The sequence below is a fragment of the Elephantulus edwardii genome, unplaced genomic scaffold (genome assembly GCF_000299155.1).
Source record: "Elephantulus edwardii isolate Elephantulus edwardi_28Jun2011 unplaced genomic scaffold, EleEdw1.0 scaffold00068, whole genome shotgun sequence".
Taxonomy (NCBI): domain Eukaryota; kingdom Metazoa; phylum Chordata; class Mammalia; order Macroscelidea; family Macroscelididae; genus Elephantulus; species Elephantulus edwardii.
The window spans coordinates 16,133,199-16,153,770 of record NW_006399818.1 but is presented as its reverse complement, the minus strand read 5'-3'; the positions used below and the strand labels follow the sequence as shown (position 1 = coordinate 16,153,770).

The 20,572-nt window shown below is 41.4% G+C and overlaps 1 protein-coding gene across 1 annotated transcript in view; it reads left to right on the top strand.

The window, feature by feature from the left end:
• ALDH1L2 (aldehyde dehydrogenase 1 family, member L2) overlaps positions 1–20,572 on the top strand; it is a 71,593-nt gene that overhangs the window by 10,139 nt on the left and 40,882 nt on the right. Inside the window, exons 2-10 of the mRNA XM_006888558.1 lie at positions 2,442–2,586; positions 6,162–6,396; positions 8,809–8,974; positions 11,113–11,214; positions 12,743–12,832; positions 15,147–15,281; positions 16,465–16,590; positions 17,148–17,239; positions 20,003–20,150. Of these exons, the coding sequence (XP_006888620.1) occupies positions 2,442–2,586; positions 6,162–6,396; positions 8,809–8,974; positions 11,113–11,214; positions 12,743–12,832; positions 15,147–15,281; positions 16,465–16,590; positions 17,148–17,239; positions 20,003–20,150 (1,239 nt within the window). The remainder of the gene's footprint in view (positions 1–2,441; positions 2,587–6,161; positions 6,397–8,808; positions 8,975–11,112; positions 11,215–12,742; positions 12,833–15,146; positions 15,282–16,464; positions 16,591–17,147; positions 17,240–20,002; positions 20,151–20,572) is intronic.

Sequence of the window (20,572 nt, the reverse complement as noted above, 5' to 3'; positions counted from 1 at the left end):
AAAACAAAATTACAATTAAAATTTAAAAATGTATTTAAAAAAGTAGTATTTCAGAGGTCTTAAAATAGTTTGTGTTGGTAATGGTATGCAGTAAAGCCAACATCTGTAAGGCAGCGCATGTGAGTTCTATTTCAAGCAATAGACTTGCATATATGATTAGAAGACTGACAATTACAGAACATTTTGGTTTGGAGTAGAGCGGAAATGAAACTGGCAACCACTCATTATCTGTATGTGAATTATGCTGCTACTACAGAGTTAATTTCTTTGCTGGTAAGTGTTTGTTGGAAGTTGAAACATAATTGGCCCTTTTGGCTTATAACCTCTGACTGGCTCTGGGAAAGAATTTTTAAACCAAAACCACAATTGTTTAATTATAAGTATAATTATAGGGAAAGTGTCAACTGCTATCCGTTAAGTTCTTGCGTAGAAGGGGGAAAAAAAGAATATTGACTGTGCCCTCTAGTAAGGTGGGAAATGAATGAGAGAGAACGAACCCTTTTTTCATAATCAGATGTTAAGTGAGGCTTTGCTAATTTAAAATGACTTTACAGATTATTTGAAAGTTTTCCTAAAAAAAAAAAAAAGAAAGTTTTCCTGAGATTGAAGAGGGGGAAAATAGAGAGTCCTGAGGAATGGGGGTTGTTCCACTGCCAAGAAAGGAGCAACTAGTAAGCAAACGTCAATAAACTAGCTGCCAAGGAGTAGACTCAACTCACTGGAGCAGTAAGAAGGCTGCAACCCCTCATTGGCCATTCCTACGCTCGCCGGCCCCTCAGCAAGCAAAATACTGCTGAAGATTATTAAAAAATGGTTGGAACAGTACATAGACAGGAAACTGCCAAAAGTTCAAACAGGATTTAGAAGAAGCCGTGGTGCCAGGGACATCATTGCTGAGGAAAAGAGAGAATACCAGAATGTCTAATTGGGCTTTATTGACTTAAGCAAAGGGGTTTGACTGTGTGGATCATAACAAGTTGTGGCTGACATTGAGAAGAATGAGTGTCTCAGAGCACTTAACTGTGCTCATGTGAAACTTATACCTTGATCAGGAGGCTGTTGTGCAAACAGAGCAAGGGAAGAGCGTGGTTTAAAATTGAGAAGGGAGTGTGTCATGATTGTATTCTCTCTCCATACCTATATAACTTGTATGCTGAGCAAATTATTTGAGAAGCTGGACTCTATAAGAGGAATGTGGCATCAGGGTTGGAGGAAGACTTACCAATAACCTGTGTTATGCAGATGACACAACCTGGCTTGCTGGAAGTGAGGAGGACTTGAAGTATTTGTTGCAGAAGATCAAGGACTGCAGCCTTCAATATGGATTGTATGTCAATGTCAAGAAAACAAAGATTCTTACCACTGGACCTGTAGGCTACATTGTGATGGAGAAGAGATTAAAACTGTCAACAACTTCACTTACTTGGATATACAGTTAACACCTTTGGTACCACCAGGCAGGAAATAAGGAGACTCAATGCATTGGGAAATTCTGCAGTTAGGGACCTCTCCAGATTCTTGAGAAGTAATAATGTCAGTTTGAGGACTAAGGTGCATCTGATTCAGGCCATGGTCTTTCTGATTACTTGCTATGCATCTGAGAGCTAGATAACAAATAAGGATGACAGAAGAATTGATGCCTTTAAGCTGTGGTGTTGGAGAAGAGCACTGAACATCCCATGGCTGGCCAAAAGAACAAAATGACCCCTCTTGGAGAAGGTTCAGGTGGAGAACTCTTTGGAGGCAAGAATGAAGAGGTTTCACCTCACACACTTGAGCATGTTGCTAGGAGGGGCTATTCTTTGGAGAAGGGCATGATGCTAGGAAGGGTGCAGGGTTGGCGAAAGAGAGGAAGATTCTGCAGCAGGTGGACTGACACGGTGACTGCTTCAGTGGGCTCTTGTGTGTCAGGAAGTGCGAGGATGGCACAGGACAGAACAGGGTTCAGATCTTTTGTTGCTACGAGTCGTATTCAACTCTGTGGCACCTAACAACAATAACAATAATCTTGAATGATGTAAATAATTACTCAAATGATTAATTAAGGGAATTAGAGCAAAAGAAAATCAAGCAATACTTGTGTGTGAAATTATGTTTACTTACTATTTGTAGGAGGAGGAGTATTTAGTATTTGTAGTCTAAGTTCTGAAGGCACACAGTTCAAGGCCACCAGTTGCTCTGTGGGAGAAGGATGGGCAGTCTCCTCCCATGCAATTAACTGCCTCTGAAAACCCGCTGGAGGGTCAGCTATGGGTCACTTCCGACTTGATGGTACACAACAATAACAGGCTAAGTTCAGTGGAAATGAATTAAATTTTGTTTTGCAGATCTTGGAGGCTTTCATAGTCCTCAAGACATTGTTCACTGAAGAAAAAAGGTTTATTATTCACATGTCTCCTGCTCTCTGTACTAATATCTGACATCATTGAATTGCTCTGCAGGTTTGTTTCAAAAACAAGCTCAAATTGGCTCTTATTGGTCAGAGCCTCTTTGGACAAGAAGTCTACAGCCACCTCCGCAAGGAGGGCCACCGAGTAGTAGGAGTGTTCACAGTTCCAGACAGGGATGGGAAAGCTGACCCACTGGGTGAGTGAACCTTGGGACACCTGAGCCAAGGAACCCATAATGACCTTTTAACTGTCCAGCATTGTATCTGAGCTCACTCCCACTTCTCTACCCCAGGTGCCAAAGACCCAAACTGTACACTTCTCTCTCTGCTCTGCCTTCCCTCCACCTATTGAAGGTCTCCTGCCGAGTCTATTACAGTAGGTGTGCACTCACCAGTCCGCCCTTCTCTATGTGTCTCAGGTGAAGCTGACACTTACCCACCATGGCTTCCCTTGCTGGTATTTAAAATACCAATGGCATAGCCTACAGCATTGCAGCAACATACAAACTACCACAGTACAGGAAACTGACAGACAAGTGCTGGCGAAGCAAAGACAGGCACAGGTCCTGCCTTATCATGAGCTTTCCCATTAACTTACATGGTGATCACCAGGCTCAACAGAAAACTTTCCAAGCTTGTAATATATTTTTTTTTCTGACACACATGAGTGACTTTTCAAAGATATAATGGTGTATCCATGATGATGCCTAAATGGAAGTGCCGTTGGCAATGAAAGGTAAGGCCATGCTTGACAACAAAAATTGATGTTGAGACTATGGCTAAGACTGTTCAGGGGATTGGGGAGATGGCCATACCCAGTGCAAGCCTGTAGTGTAGTTCTATTCTACATGCCATAATTATGTTGAAAACTGAGTGTAAGACACAGAAACCATCCATACACAGGGTTGGGAATAAGCAGGAGTGGTATCACTTGGCTTGACTATATTGATCTTCGTCACTGACTAGTAAAATTTAGCTCATTAGTTGGAAAACTGTCATCTATAATAACTTTATACTTTTTCATTCTCAGAGGCTAAAAGTTCTAGAGTTGACTTCTGTTTAACTATTTTATCAATAATAATATTGTGATATTATTGCCAAGAGTCAAACTACAAACAACACTTGATTGAGAGAACACACAGGTTTGAATTTAATCACTTGAGCTAGAAATTGTTCTTGTTTCAGAAAAAAAGTTCATTTCAACTTGGAGAATTCCTAAGGAGGCTGCCTTTATTTGTTCACACCTGGCTCTGAAGGCAGAAGGGGGCAGCTCCCTCTTGCTGGGACCACTTGTCCCATTGTTGTATCTTTGGAACAGTTCTGTGTGAGGAATGTTTTAGATGAATGATAGTTGAGGTATAAGTTGGACTGTTAAATTGGGTGATCTCAAGTTAAATTGAGATGGATAGATGTTCATTCTCAATCCAGATTGGCTCCTCCAGAGCTGATGTGACAATTGTCCACTAATCCTAATGCCGGCTCCTTCTGTTTGTTGTTTAATCATTATCTACACTGGGTTTCCACCTCATGGTCAATAGTAGATGCTTCGAGTCCCTGCCATCAAGTCTTCCATCTACTAAGGAGGAAGGAAAGTAGGGGAAAGAAAGGGCAAGTCATTTACAGCGTAATCCAGAAGTTGCACATTGCAACTCTCTGAAATCCCATTGGTTAGAATATGATCATTGACAAATCTGTTGGCAAGAGAGGCTGAGAAATGTATCTTTTCTTCCAGGGTAGCTGTATATTCAGCTAGAGTAAGGAAGGTTCACTGCTAAAGGAAGAATAGGTAGCAATCTCCGGCGTGTACATGGTCAGAACAACTATGAGCATGTTCCCAACCTCCTTCCCTATGACTTGGTTCCAGGGCCAGGAGCACCTCTCAACTGGTGATGGTCACTAAGCTCCAGGGATAATTTAGAAACAGAAAAATCCCAGCCTGGCTTGTAGAGGAACCCAGCAGGTGGAACAACACATTGACACTGTTAGCAGCGTTTCTTGTGGAATCAGGGAATGAATTCTTGCTCTTTCATTTAGTTGTTGTGTGATCTTAGTAGCTTAAATTCATCAGAAATAATGAGGGAGTTTCATTTGAAAGGAGACCTAGTGACACAATGGCTGAGCATTCACCTGCAAACTGTAAGGTTGGGAATTTGAACTCATCAACAACTCTGTGGGAGAAATGTGGCGATCCACTTCCATAAAGATTGCAGCCCTGAAAGGCCTGTGGGGTAGTTCTGTTCTGTCCTGTAGGATTCCTATGAGTTATAATTTGCCTCAATGGCAATAGATAAGTGGATAAGTAAGTATAAATGACATTTTATTACATGAAAATGGGCTTGTACTGTCAGTACTTTGGAAGGTAATCCTATTTTCACATGAAAGATAGTATTCCTCGGGGAAGAGATACTTTATTGGAGATCTCCAATATGACATTATCTTGTGGCGAGCATGTATTCTCTCCATTAATTTGTTGGTGAGTTTAGAATAAGGAACGAGACCGCCTCAGCTCAGTTCAGTTTAACAGCTCCTTCTCTTCCTCTCTGGGGATCTGCCTGCCTGCTGTGGAATGTGTGCCCTGGGCCACAATTGGCCTTGTGATAAATGGGGCCTGTCCCTGAGGTGAGGGAGGTGGAGACCCTTGAGATTTTCCAGCGGTGCAGGAGCTGTGTCTAGCTTGTGGCTGAAATATTGGCATTTGGCTTTAAATCAAAAGATTTTTGTTATTTAAGTGACTGGATCAAAAACAATGATCTTAAAAACAAAGAGTTGGATTGTTGTTTGTTTTTCTTTTCTTAAATAGGAATGTGAGAAAGCTTCAGCCAAAATCTCAAAATGTTACACAGCTACAGTGTTTTAAATTCAAATAACTTATGCTTTAAATATGTAGGTAGGGAGGAAGCTCTGGTGGCCTAGTGGCAAGAAGCTGCACTGCAATCCCAGAGGTACACTGTTTGAATCCACTGGATGCTCTACTGGAGAAGGAGGGACAATCTCCTCCTGTACCAGTCAGATCTGATTTGACGGTACACACACAAAAATAATGAAATTTTTTTTTAAATGTAGGTAAATATCACATTTTTAAATGGATCATAATAAAATTAAAATTTTGGTCAGAATCTAAATTATTCCTCACTATGTCTTTTTTTTTTTTAAATGTTTCATCAAGCGCTAAAACTATAAATGTGACTGTATTTTTTAAACCCCAAATAACTCCTTTTGGACCCCCAAAGATGATGATCCTTAGTGGAAACTGAAATCACCCCCATGACGCAACTGAGCCTGAACTAAGCAGACATCATCCCCATGACTCAAATAACAGATGAGTCTGTAATATGATTGAGAGCTGTGGTAGCCTAGTAGGTAAAGAATTGTGCTGCCAGCCCAAAGGCAGGCAGTTTGAATCCACCAACTGCTCCGTGGTGGGGGGGGGTGGGGTGGAAATTATCAGTTTCCTCTCACGTAGTTTACAGCCTCTGAAAACCTAGGGGAGGGTCAGCTCTAAGAGTTGGTTCATAATAACAATGTTAGATGATCAGTAACACCAGGGAGGAACGCACTCCTTAGAACAGCCCACCATACAATCAGTGACTGATTTCTCAGAAACAAATCACCACCCTTTCTTTTGAAGTACTTCCGGGGGGCCTTGAATGCCAGGCTTTTGATTTGCAACCGTGCAAATGAACTATTTGCATCACTTCAATACTTACGAATCTATAACCAAGAAAACATATGGGTAAATTTTTAGTGAAAGCGATCTTCTCTTCCTGCTCAGCTTTGGCTGCAGAAAAAGATGGGACCCCTGTGTTCAAGTTCCCGAGATGGAGAGTCAAGGGCAAGACGATACAGGAGGTGGCGGAGGCGTACAGGTCCGTGGATGCCGAGCTCAACGTGCTTCCCTTCTGCACACAGTTCATCCCCATGGACGTCATTGACAGCCCCAAGCACGGCTCCATCATCTATCACCCGTCTCTCCTTCCCAGGCACAGAGGAGCCTCTGCTATCAACTGGTGAGATTCTGTAAGAACAGGACATAGCGATCTCTCTTCATTGCTTTTATCTTTCTGGTTTTTATCTAGATGATTTAGAAAAAAAAAATAGAATACTTGAACAATTGTGATGTCCTAACTGGAGCTCTGGTCGCCTGTTGGCCAAGAAGCTGCGCTGCAATCCCGAAGGCATGTGGTTTGAGGCCACCAGCTGCTCTGTGGGAGGATGGACAATCTCCTTCCGTGCAATTAACTGCCTTTAAAAACCCACCAGAGAGTCAGCTATGGGTCGTTTCTCACTTTATGATACACAACAACAACTGCTACTATAGCATGAATTCTTTCTGAAACCCAGATGTTCTTCATGAATAGAGTAACTTTACCCCATGGAGCACTAGTTCCAGTAACTAGGTACTGAGCAAAGAGAGATTCCATGTTCTGACAGATTTGTTTATGATGGACTTGTGTACTGCAAGACTTCGCAAGGCAAGTGCCTTAATGTGAGCATCATGATTCTCTAAGAGCTGCTCCTAGTACACAGTTGCCCCAATTGAGTTAAGCACAGAATTCATTCTGCACACATTTCAAGTACACTTCAGTTTGAAAAATGTTGACTTAGTTGAAATTATCTTCTTTATTGTCTGTCTTCCCTCATTGGACATTAAGAGCCCTGAGGGGAGGGACTTTGTTCAGCATTTCATTCCAACATCCGTAACAGTGCCTGGTCCACTCTGGGCACGCAGTGCTGTCCATGCTCTCTGGGTATTCTGGCCATTGATGGGTGTTGAGGTGGGTCTATCATGCCTCCACTATCTTCTCTTTTTGACCTGCTCATCTTTTTAATATCCCTTAGTGTTAAGTTGATTAGACTAGAAGTCCACAGTTGGCAGAAATGGGATTTTTAAAAAAAATATTTTCATTGTATTTAGTGTTTTCTTACATGGATTGATTTGCTTTTTACTTTTGTAAATAAGACTATTGTAGACATTATGCACCTAAACGAATGGTTTTTCCTCATTTCTGTTTGTTTTCACATGTGGAATTATTGGGCCAGAGTATATAACTGGTTTTGAGCCTCTGGTTAAAACAATTATCAGTTAACTCCTCATCATTTCTGAGACGAGTTCCTTCATTCATTCACCCACACGTAACTCATGAAATAAAAAGAATGTTTCTTTGAGTGTGGTTGACTACCCATTTCATACTCTGTGGGTTCGCCTGCTCCCTGAGATGCATTTTTGTTTATTTGCCCTTTTCTCTAGCTTACAAAATGTTGCTTTATCTTCTCAAGCTGTCCTTTGAAATCTTCTGTTCAGTATTTTCACTTAAGCATCTCTTCCCTGTGTTTTTGGCTATTCCTTGGAGAAGGACATCATTCTTGGAAAAGTGAAAGGTTAGCAAAAGAGAGGAAGCCCCTGAACCGGGTGGTTTGACACATAGTGTCAATGTGACCACAGTGATGGGCTTGATTGTGTCCGAGATAATGATGAGGATGGCCCAGGATAGGACAGGGTCCAGGCGTGTAATTCACAGGGTCAATATGAGTCATACTTAACTTGACAGCGCCTAACAACAATGTCCAGCTTATCGCTTTATAAGCAAGCTCTAGTCAGGCTAGCATTTTCTTTTAGGTTATATTTTATAAACCAAGAAAATAACAACAACAAGCAAAGCAAAATAACAGCAACAAAAAGCACTGCTATCAAGTTGATCTCAATGCATACAATATAAAATAGCAATAAAGTACTCTTTATTATAATGTGTAGACCATGTAGAGTTCATTCTAATCCTAAATGAAGCTTATACTAGAATTATACTGCCTATAATAATAATATATACTCTCTTCACGTTGTGCCAAGTGTCTTCTGTGCTGCCTTATCTTCTACTATCTAATTGGGTCCCACACAGTGTAGGAATATGGCCCAGGTGGGCGAAATTACTTGCTCCTTCCAAAGAAGGCTGGCTTCTGGAAATCAAAGAGGAACAGCAGGCATAATGATAGTCTCTAATGCCTTCTTTAATTTACTGTAAGGCATTACTATGTGACAACTCGGAGGACTGCAGTTATGAGGATATATAAACAGCAATACCACTAGGTATTGCTTTTTTATTATGTCTTTTTTCTCTGCCAGACCTACAGTTAATTTCTCACAAGAGCTCCATTTACTTTTCCATTGTTGGTATGGATCCGACGATAGTTGACCCTTCCGTGTGTTTTCAGAAGCAGTTAACCAAATGGGAGGAGATTGCCTGTCCTTCTCCTATGGGGCAGCAGCTGGTGGATTTGAACGCGTGTTGACAGGATTGCAGCACAGCTTCTTACTGCTAGGCCACCAAAAGTCCATTATAGACCCCATATATTTTGATATCGCCAACTCATCTCTCAGCTAACCAACACTGTAAATTCATTCCCTCCCCTCTTTTTTTTCTCAGGACTCTAATTATGGGGGATAAGAAAGCTGGCTTTTCTGTTTTCTGGGCCGATGACGGTTTGGATACAGGACCTCTCCTTCTTCAGAGGTCATGTGATGTTGAACCCAATGATACAGTGGATACACTTTATAATCGATTCCTTTTTCCTGAAGGAATCAAGGCCATGGTCAGTATGTTTATGCTGTCTACAATTTGTTGAGCCTTTGATGTTTTGTAAATGTTTTCCTTTTATTTAGAAGTTGTCATATGAATTTTGACCAAGAACATAAAGCTGATAAAAATTTGCATTTACTAATTACTCACTTATGTAGTAAATCATTGGGTAAATCTGCTGTCAAGGACCTCTCGAAGGTGTTAAGGGGCAGTGATGCCAATTTAAAGACTAAGGTGCATCTGATTCAAGCCATAGTCTTTTTAATTGTTATACAGCTTAAGGTTGGACAGTGAGTAAATATGACAGAAAAGAATTAATACCTGTGAGCTGTGGTGTTGGAGAAAAGTACTGAATACCCCATGGACTTCCAAAAATCTAAACAAATACGTCTCGGAGAAAGTGTCACCAGGGTGCTCCTTGCAGGCAAAGAGGGTGAAGAAGTCTAGTCTCACCTATCTTGGGCATGTGGTTAGAAAGGGCCCTTTCCATACTTGGAAAGGTTATCATGCATGGAAAAAGGACATCAGGCTTGAAAAGGTCAGTAAAGGAGAGAAAGACAGAAAGACCCTCAATGAAATGGATTGGCACGGTGACTTTTACAAAGGGCTCAAGTATATAAAAGATGATGAGAATGGGACATGACAGGGCAAGCCAATCTCACTGTCTCTGACACACCTACCCCCATTACACCACTAACTATGTCAACCCATTTCATCCTGGGTCTTCTTCCTGCTGTCCTTCCACCCGTCCAAGCATGTTGTCCCTCTTCAAGGACTGGCTCCTCCAGGAAACATGTCCAAAGTATGTCAGGTGGAGCTTCAAAACCCTTGCTTTCAAGCAACTTGGCTTCACCCTATCCAGGACAGACGTATTTGTTCACTTGGAAGTCTATGGTATGTTCAACACTCTTTTCCAGCACCACAGCTCAAAGGCATCAAAATTTCATCTGTCATTTTTATTCATTATCCAGATTTTGGATGCAAAGCAAGTGATTGTAAAAACCATGGCCAGTATCAGATACACTTAAGTCTCCATACTGATATTGTTCATCTTTGGCACTCTGGAGAGGTCCCTAATATCACCCTTTCCTAGAGTAATTCATCTGATTTCCTACTGGTGCCAAGGGTGTTGATTCTGGAACCAAATAAGCCAAAATTTTTAACAGTTATAATAATTATGATCAAAACAAAATTATATGTACTCCGTGGCATTTGCTCAAGCCACCCCTAAACCTGCTGTCATTTTAGCTGCAGGTAGATATAATGAGCTATGAACTTGGCTCTGTTCCCCGGGGCTCCCTCTGTGTAATCTCTAGCAAGCAGGTAGAAGGTGGGAGAATACAGAGGGAAACCTAAGCATTGAACTCACATGGACTCCCAGTGAAAGGGAGGGACTCACAACACAAAGCCAATCAAGCTCATGGGTGGAGTTTAACTTTTTAGTTCCAAGTGTCCTGAGCTAGAAACACTAAAAACTTATTGCCATTGAGTCAGAACCAACCCATAATTGATCAGTGGGTTTCCAAGGCTGTACTTTGCACAAGAGGAGATTTCTCCTCACTCAGAGGTGCTGGTGGATTCAATCTATGAGAGGGGCACAGCCTTTGGTTAGCAGTTCAAGTCCCTAAGTACCAGGAGAGCTCTCTAAGCAAATTGAACCAACTGAACACAACAATGAATCATTTACCAGGATGAACAAAAATGACTCGACCATGATTTATTCTGCATTAATATTTCTGAAATTCCCATCGGATCACCAAAATGAGTAAAGTTTGTTTAAACAACAGTCATTTTTTTTAAAAAGAGCGTGTGTCTGATAGGGAGAGTAGGCAGACCTGGATTCAAATCCTGCCTCTGACCCTGCAAACCCTCTCTGTGACGTGAGCTAGGTGCGTACCTTTTCTAGGCCTCCGTTTCCTCATCTGTAAAACGGGAATAATAATTTCCGCCTTGCAGAATTGGGACAATATTTGCAAGAGAGCTTTAATGTTAGTTCCCACCACATTTCCTGACATGTAGATGGGACTGAAGACATGACAGTTGTCATCATGACAGACTCATATGTAATTATTCTGTGACCCAAAAACTTCAGTTAAACAGACTGTGCCATTGTTCATCGGACAGTAACACAGGTGATGTTTTTGGCTGTAGGTAGAAGCTGTCCAACTCATAGCCAACGGAAAAGCACCCCGTATCCCCCAAACAGAAGAAGGAGCAACGTATGAAGGTATCCAGAAAAAGGAAAATGCCGAGGTATTTATGCCAACTCCATCATCAAAATTCAAGCCGTTGCCATCAGGTTGATTTCAACCCACAGTGACTCTACAGGACAGATTTGCCCCCCGTGGTTTCCACGGCTGTGGCTCTTTTAGGAAGCAGACTTTTCTCTACCACACTTTTGGTGAACAGCCCAACACTTAATCCACTGTGCCATCAGGGCCCCTTTTATCAACTCAAAACCGTCTCAGATTTCACAACCTCCTGCTTCTTAAATTTTTGTTTTACTTGAGTGGCATCCACTTCCATAAATAGCTTGCCTCCGGAAACCCTATGAACCTGGAGAAAGGATGAAAGTCACACAAGTGTTGAGGACTTTCATTCATAAGGTCGCGTTGAGTTGCCTACGACTTGACGGCACTTAACAACAATAACACCAACATAGAGAAAGTGATGCTACCAAGCCAAAGGTGGGTGACTTCTAACTCATGGCCCTCAGGCCTGTTTTTCATTGTTTTTTTTCAAACATTCTTCTAGGTGGTATAGGCCTGGTGTGTCCACTTGCTGTACAGAGTTAACTTGTGGTTGCTGTGAAGCTGAACACTGTGATGCTGATGTGTCAACTGCGTTAATGGTTACTCATGGTGGACAGTGTTTGGTGGAGGTCCCCGAGTGGCATCCACTTCTATAATAGCTTGCCTCCTATGAATCCTATGAACCTGGAGAAAGGTTGAAAGTCACACAAGTGTTGAGGACTTTTGTTCATAGGGTTGCTACGAGTCGAGTCGCCTACAACTTGATTGTATTTAACAACAACAACAACAACTAGCTTATTAACTTTTATAATAGTTGATAGTTATAGAGGAGCTTCAAGCCTTTTGTTACTATGAGTTGTGCTTTACTCAAAGACAATCAACAGCAACAACAGCTTATTTACAAAATTCTAATGCATTGTTTTTCAGATCACATTCTTCCACAATTTCCCTCACCCCCAACCCATCAAACTGTTAATTAATTAACATAATTAATCCTCTGACACACACATCCTCATCCCTCTGCTACCACCTTCCCCCCATCTTGGATCCTCTTACTTATTCTACAATAATGCTTTTATACAATATTTGTCCTTATGGGACTGACTTAGTTCACTTAGGATAATGTTCTCCAGTCACTCCCAAGTTAGGTAATAATTTACAAAGTCATTGTTCCTGTGTGCTGCGTAGTATTCCACTATATGAAGGTACTATAATTTCTCAATCCATTCAATTATGGTTGGACATCTGGGCTATTTCCATGTTCTTGCGATGGTGAGTAATGCTGCTATGAACATTGCTGTAAATGTCTCAGTTTGTGCCTCAGTTCTTGTTTTCTCAGGGCATAGTCCAAGCAGTGGAATAGCTGGGTCATATTGAAGCCTTCTACTCTTAAGTCATTTCCAATATATAGTTTCCTTCCTGAAGGGTAGCTACTTTCAAACCGGTGTAGCTCCTTCTGCTGTGACAGTATTGTTGTCCTTGGGACTCACAGCAGTGGCAGGTTCAGCCTGTGCTTTACATTTCCCTAGATTTCTTGGGACCAGCCTGCACAAGTTTTACACAATTGGATCCGAGGCCATGATAAAATTCCTGGAGCTTGGACAGAGATCAACAGACAGGTACATTTTGGGGTTTTTTGGGGGGATGTTTTTGGGTTTTTGTTTTACATTTTTTTAATATTTTAACAGAAGGTTTACAGAAAACTTGAATTTATCTTTGTTCACTGTTGCACATTTTCCTCCCTTACCCCCTGTAAGTTTTCTCTTTAAAAAGATTCTTTCATTGTTGTACAATTTCCTCCCTCCCCACCCCAGTCCAATTTGCAATGCACCTCTTATTCTGGACTGTTGTCATGCAAACAATACCTAATCATATATTCCTTTTAAGCAGTTCTTTCCCTCATCTATTTCAATGCAGTGTTGATTTTTATCCCCTCTCTTCTTAGTTTCCCCCCCAACTCACATGTCAGTCCTGTTTTATAATAGTGGCATTATGAAGTATTTGTCCTTTTGTGACTGAGATATTTCACTCAGCATAATGTCCTCCAGGGTCACCCATTTTGTATAATATTTTATGAGTGTCTTATTTTTCAGTGCTGTGTAGTATTCCATTATGTGAATACACCACAGGTTCTCTATCCATTCATTTATTGATGGGCACCTTGAGTTGCTTCCATCTCTTTACTATTGTGAACAATACAGCAGGTATATTTTGGAACATGCATTTCCCTTCTTGACTCCCAGTCAAGGTAATGAAGCCTGCCCCTTGATCTTTCCTTGGTGATAATGAAAGTATATGATTCTGGGCATATGTGTTCAGCATGGACCTGAGGCTGCCTGAGAAGAGAAACCACTTACACTTTATTTAACTCACATGGAATGTTTACTGTAAAGCAGACATTGGGTACAGCCTCTGCCCTCCAGGGTCTTCCTAACAGAAAAGCGAATAAACACAACACAGTAAGAAAAATACTGTGATGGAAGCGTGGACTCAGGTTGGTCAGTGAAAGCTGACTGTACTTGCACTTGGAGAGGAGCTAGCCACGTGGCCAGGGACACTGAAAGGAGTAGCTGATGCAGTACTTCAGAGTACTCAGAGATGGGTGAGTATATAGCCCAGCATGGCAGCTGGAGCCTCAGGACCGAGGTGAGGTGTCGGGAGAGATGAAGCAGGAAGGTGGACAGGAGCAGGAGCGTGAAGGGCCTTCTGCTTTGTGGGGGTCTCAGCTCAGGCTTTCTGGTTTTCTTCTTCCTAAGGGTTTCCTGACATCTTCATAAGCCGTTTCTTGTGAGGTTGAGTGTCCCTCTTCTCTGTTCCAAGGACATCCTGCCCTGTGCTTGACACAGCTAATGAATATTGATTGTGTACTGTGAGGGCTTCTTTATTTGACTGCCCTCCCCTCCCCATAACTAGACTGTGAAACCCTGAGGGCAAGGCTTTCCTGTTATTGTCCTGATAGCCTCAGCCCCATGTATACACTTTTAGTACATACTGGGTTCCATGAAAATAGAAAATCTGTGTGGGCTCAAGAGGCGGAATGTTTCTCTTGAAGTTCCAACTCTGCCATTATTTCTGTACAACCCTGGACAGGATCCTTAATAACAGAGTGTCATGCTTTCTTCATTTTAAAAATGGAGCTAAATCACAGTGTCTTTCTTTTAGGTTATGGGTTATTGTGAAGATTAAAAGGGTTACTATAGGGCCATTCACTTAATGAATGAGTAGACACTGGCACAAAGTAAGGATTCAGTGTGTGTTAGTTATTATAATGCTAAATAAATAAGAGTCACATTATAGAACTAAGGGCCAGCTTTGTTGGTGATAGTCTAGAGTCAGATCTTCACTTAGCATTGTGTTGTCGTTCTTTATCTTTGAGTTGAAACCAACTCATAGCTGACCCTCCAGCTGATTTTCAGAGGTAGTAAGTCACACGGGAGGAGATTGGCCATCTTTCTTCCTTGGTGGTTTCGAACCTCTGGATTAGAAGAACAACTCCTCACCACTAAGCCACCAGAGCTCCTCCTTAAGTACAGTGTTGTTAAGTCTTCGCTGTTCTGCCATCTTCCCAGCTCCAACACCTCTACCTTCAACACAACCCCTGCCTTTAGGCTAAAGATCAGTAAAGACTAGGAAAGTAAAATCTCTTAGATAATAGTGACGTGAGGTATTAATCTTAGTCACTTTTGTGTTGGGGTATAAATAATAAATGTCTCCTCGTATCCCTGGCTGTGGGACATCTCCGGAACTCCTTAGTAACACAATCACTGGATGTTAGCTCTCACTCTGTGTTATTTCGATGGCATCAGCAGTCTCGTGCCCTTGGTGGTATCCTGCGTTTGTTCTAGATGATGATGCTGACTTCCGTTTTTTTGCAGAGAAGGGTATTTCCCTTCACTTCCTGGTTTTAAAATCTGGGTTTGATCTCATTGTCAGGTGGTCACTTTCTATGGTTCATCGTTGCTGGGTAGCTCCGTGCCTCCTGGAGAACCTCTGGAAATTAAAGGTGCCAAGAAGTCTGGGCTCGTTACCAAAAACGGACTTGTTCTTTTTGGTAATGATGGAAAAGCAGTGAGTGTTCAGTAGGGCCGCCCATAAAGTCGCTTTTCTGCTTTCTTCCTGTAACTCACACTATTGAGGGAATCATGTTTATTGTGGGTGGGAGGAAGATGAAGCCGCCTGGACCCCATTTCTCTCTCGGGATGAGCAGGCTCTACGTGTGTCTCAATGAGGGGAAGCTCTAAACCCATAGCATCATCCCCAAGGACGAACACAGTCAGCTTTGTCATCCAGAGAAAGAAAACAGGATTCAGCCAGGAGATTCGCCCAATCATCTGCTGGCCAAGGTCTTGGGAAGGATGTTTCTCCCCTCTGGACTTGTCACCCCCACTACAAAAGAGAAAATGATCCTGCCTCTCTGCCTTTCCTTTTCCAGCTTCCGGAAGAGTCCAGTAAGTTTATAGATGTGGCCCCAGTAGCTTTCATTTAGGATTAGTGAGCTTCTGAAGCCTCCCAAGAAATGCAAAGGAATGTGAATCTTACAGCAGCCAAGATAGCTCAGTCATAACTGAGCTAACAGTTGTTGTGTACCATAGAGTCAGAACCGACCCACAGCTGTACCTCCAGTGGGTTTTCGGAGGCAGTTAATCTCACGGAGGAGATTGCCCATCTTTCTCCCTCAGAGCAGCTGGTGGCATTGAACCACGTGCCTTGGGAATTGCAGTGCAGCTTCTTGCCACCAGGCCACCAGAGCTAAAAGGAGGCTTTTGAATTCTGCTAGCGCTGGGTTCAACACCCAGCTCCATTGCTTAATAGCTGTGCGGCATTCACAAAGAACTTCACTTTATTGAGCCTCCAGTTTCTCACCATTAAGACAAGAATAAGAAAGCACCTGGCTATCTCCTTATTTGCATGTGTGGTTAGTCCAAAGACCATACGTCAAGAGGTGACATTTTCCTGGGTTTACCCATTTTGGTTTTGTTTTGTCAGACAATCTTTTATAGGCATGAATTACCATTGATTGACGCACTCAACTAATTACAACATCAGAGCAAACTCTTATTGGCTTTACTCATTTCTGCTGCCATTATTAAACTGATTTTATTAATAATTATGAGTGCTTTAAACCCATGTTTTTATATTTCCCAAAGAAGATGGCCCTTATGTCTATGTAACATCTGACTCCTCCCGCCAGCATCAATTGTAAATTGTTCATATTCTAAAGTTACTTGCTTGTTTTATTGCTATTTTGTAGCTGATGGTGAGAAATCTACAGTTTGAAGATGGAAGAATGATTCCTGCCTCCCAATACTTCTCCACCAGTGAGACATCAGTGGTAGAACTTACACCTGAAGAGATGAAGTTGGCTGAGACCATCAAGGTGACTATGAGGTGGCTTTTCTGTTAGTCTCTAAATGTTCCTCTGGCCCCCAAAACGGAAGCATATTTTACTCTGGGGCTTTTCATCCTGAAATTAGTAGGGATACAACATTATTTCCTTTTTTAAAAATTATAGGAACTTTTGCTATAGGAAATCTGCAAATATATTTTTCATTCATGTAATTAACACAAGGCAGTTCCAGGTGTGTATGAGGCTAGAGGGTGGGACATGGCAGTTAGGAGTGGTGTCATTCAGGAGCCCACGCTCTATCTTCAAGGTTACCCTGAAGTCTTCTCCAATCCAGACAGCCAGAAAGGGAAAAAGGCACAGAGAATTGCTGCAGGGAGGGACTTTCTCATGAACCAAGGCTGGAGTTTGTGGATCACTTCCAGTCACTAGCTAGTTGTCTGTCACGTGGCTGCACTGAGTTTGGAATGATGCTGGGAAATCGATCCAAGCTGTGTACCCAAGAAGAAACACATCTTGCACACAGGTAGCCACCTTCCCGTTGAATTCTACCTGACTCTTCCCTCATAAATGTTTCCCTGTCTGCATAGGCCATCTGGGCTGGGATCTTAAGCAACATTCCTGTTATTGAAGACTCAACAGACTTCTTTAAATCTGGAGGAGGATCAATGGATGTTGCCAGGTAAAACTATCCCTCTTCTGAATCATATCCATTTTGACTTTAAAAGTCAAATCCTGATTCTTTCTTCTGGGCTCTAGCACTATCCTCCCTGTCTGCTACACTTCGTTAACTTTCCTTTTTTGGCCACACACATATATTTGTTCTCTTTGCTGTTGACCAAGAATTAATCTTGTACCCTCTGTAAACATAGAAAACTCACTCTGCTAATTTTTTTCCCTATTTAATTTGGCTCTCATTTCTGATTTTATTTTCCTCCCAAAGTGGCAATGGAATTGGGAAATTTAGAAATGAATTGGGTTGTAATGTTAACCAAAGATGTCCTATGCAGTCTGACCCAGGAGGATAGCCAATATTGTTTACACTTTCCCCCAGATATTTTTTTCCTTTGAGTCACTTCCCCAAATCACTAAGCAACACACAACTAACAGATGAATACCAGGTCACTCTCAAGAGCAAGAGAAATAACTCTCCAGTTGCAATTTCTGTACAGAGTTTACAGCAAAGGGAAAGACTGAGAGTCCTAGAAAGGAGTCCCTGGGTGGTTCAAATACTTAATGTACTCAGCTGCTATCCACAAGGCTAGTGGTTCAAATCCACACAAAGGCACCTTAGAAGAAAGGCCTGGTGAGTTATATCTGAAAAACTATCAGCCATCGAAAACAGCTGTTGACCAAGGGTAAATTATTAACAAGTATTAGTAACGAGACAGAACAACAAGAATGTATAAGTAACCAGAGGCAAAGCAGGAACTGTACTGATCCCAGCTTCCCTGTGCCTTTATTGAAAATTTCCAGGGAGAAAATCACAAAGAGAACTCCATGTAAATGAAGCTAAGCTCCTTCTATTGAAAACCTTATGCTTGACTCAGGAAGGAGGGGTTAGAAAATACATACATGAATTGTGTAAACTTTAAGGTTTACCTTAGTGCTTACCCCTGTAAACATCTAAAGTCTGCCTTAGTGCTTTCAGGGTGAATTGTAGCTTGTATCCACGCCTCCCTCATATCCTGATATAGCATTTGATTTATTGTAAATATTTAGTATGAAATTTGGCTTCTCACAGAAAACGTTATGGTAACTGGCAGGCGAAGAAAAGTCTGCCACATTTGTAGTAGAACAGAATCTTTCAGAGGTGGTTTTCCTTTGAACACCTGGGATAGCAACACCTCTGAGAACTAACCTGTGGTGGTGAAATCACTTGGTGTGCTGGGTATAGAGAATACAAGGCAGGACTTTTTGTATCTGGTGGGAGAAAGAAGGCCCCATTGGGGTCATTCACTGTTTAAACAAAGGGGGAATCGTCTTCTCTTGACATCTTTCACATCAACAAAGTGAGTGTTCCTAATGCTCTGTTGATATTGCCATTCACTCACTTAATAAAACTTATTGAACACCTGCTTCATATTAGTACCAGCTTCTTGGCATACAGTAGGGTATAGGGTCGTGAACAAGACCAACTCTGTTTTCATGAGGCTTTTGTTCCAGTAATTGAGAACAATCTTCTATAAAAGAAATAGTGTTATTAAAGAAAAAAAAACCCAAACAAGTAAGAGTTTTGGTTCCTCAAACAATAGCTTTCTCAGCTATGATTCATAAGTTACTAGGAAATGCTAACATTCCAAACTAAAGATTTCTATACTATAATATTAATAGGGGTTTTTTTTTTGTTAGCAAGATGTCATGCAAAAATTACTGATTTCCTGTCTTGGAATCTGACTTATCGTAATAATCACCATCTGAATGGCTAAGACGCTTCATCTCTTTTAGAAAACAAAGACTTGACCAACTAAGACAATCCTTCTATACTTTATCTAGTATCCTATTGCCATTTAAGAAATGTTAAATAAAAGCTGTGATTTGATAAATTAACTGAAAACTGAAGATGAGAAAACAGTCCCCGGAATTATATTGTTCTATTGTGTGAGTCCAAGGAACCCAACTGTGGTAGCGTATAAAGCTACTAACTGAAGGATCACAGTTCAAATTCACTAACCACCCTGCAGAAGAAAGAGGGTCAGTCTCCTCCCATAAAGATTTCCAGCCTCGAGCATCCGATGGAGAGTTGCTGTCGGTCAGAATGGTCAGTTCTGTAATAGAGCAGAATCTTTCACTGATGTCTTTTCTTTGATGGCAGTGGTTTACAGCATAGTGCTAGTTTGTACTTCATTTAAAATAAACAAATATCTTGGTTTTTACATAGGTTATTGCTGTGTGACCTCAAGTCAGAACTAACTCATAGCTGACCCTCCAGAGGGTTTTCAGAAGCAGTTAATCACACAGGAGGAGATTGCCCATCTCACAGAGCAGCGGGTGGATCCAAATCATGTGCCTTTGGGATTGCAGCACAGTTTCTCACCACCAGACGTCCCCACCTATGATTTACAGGAAATATTCTACAATGAGACTTGAGTCCCTTGTAGTTCCTCATACAGTTAGGAAATGTTATTTCTTCTTTGATGAGTACGTTTGATAGAAAAGGAACAGATCTTGCATACCCCTTAAGATCTTGCTTGCAAGCAATCAAAAGCTTTTCTCCCTGCATTTTTCTTTCAAGCCATGTTTAAAGTTAAAAACAAAGTAAAATTTTCCGCTGCCTTTCAAGAAACGTTTTAAAAGATAATTTCTTCCCATCTATTTTAGCGACTTCTCTGTTTATATCACAGACAATCTCATAGAATATAAACAGGCTTACAAATGCTAATCACACAATTCCCTAAACTCTTTCTTAAAACTCTAAGTAACATGAGCTGGTCTTTACCTTAAGGTTGGTTGAAGAGATCAGACAGAAATGTGGTGGACTTCGGTTACAGAGTGAAGATGTTTACATGGCCAGCAACTTCAGAGACTTCATCCAAAAGGTGGTGAGGAAACTGCGAGGCGAGGACCAAGAAGCAGAATTGGTGGTTGATTATGTAAGCTTTCCCCTTGGTATTGAAAATCTAAATTATTAAGATCTACAGACTGTCAAAGAAAGTCATATTGTCCATCCATTTGTTTTTACATTTTTCATTATTTTTTATTTTTATTATTTTTGTGTGTGTACCATCAAAACAGATCTGACTGGTACAGGAGGAGATTGCTCCTCCTTATTCAGCAGAGCATCTGGTGGATTTGAACCACATACCTCTGGAATTGTAGTGTAGCTTCTTGCCACTAGGCCACCAGAGATCCCCCCTTTTTTTTCCTTATTTTTTAAATGTTTGTTTTTCACACTAAAGGAGTTTACCCATGTTACACACACACTTTTGGGTTGGCTGTGCAGCTCCTTACCACTAGGCCAGTAGTTGTTGTTATATGCCACTGAGTTGTCGGTGACTCATAGCAACCCTGTGGA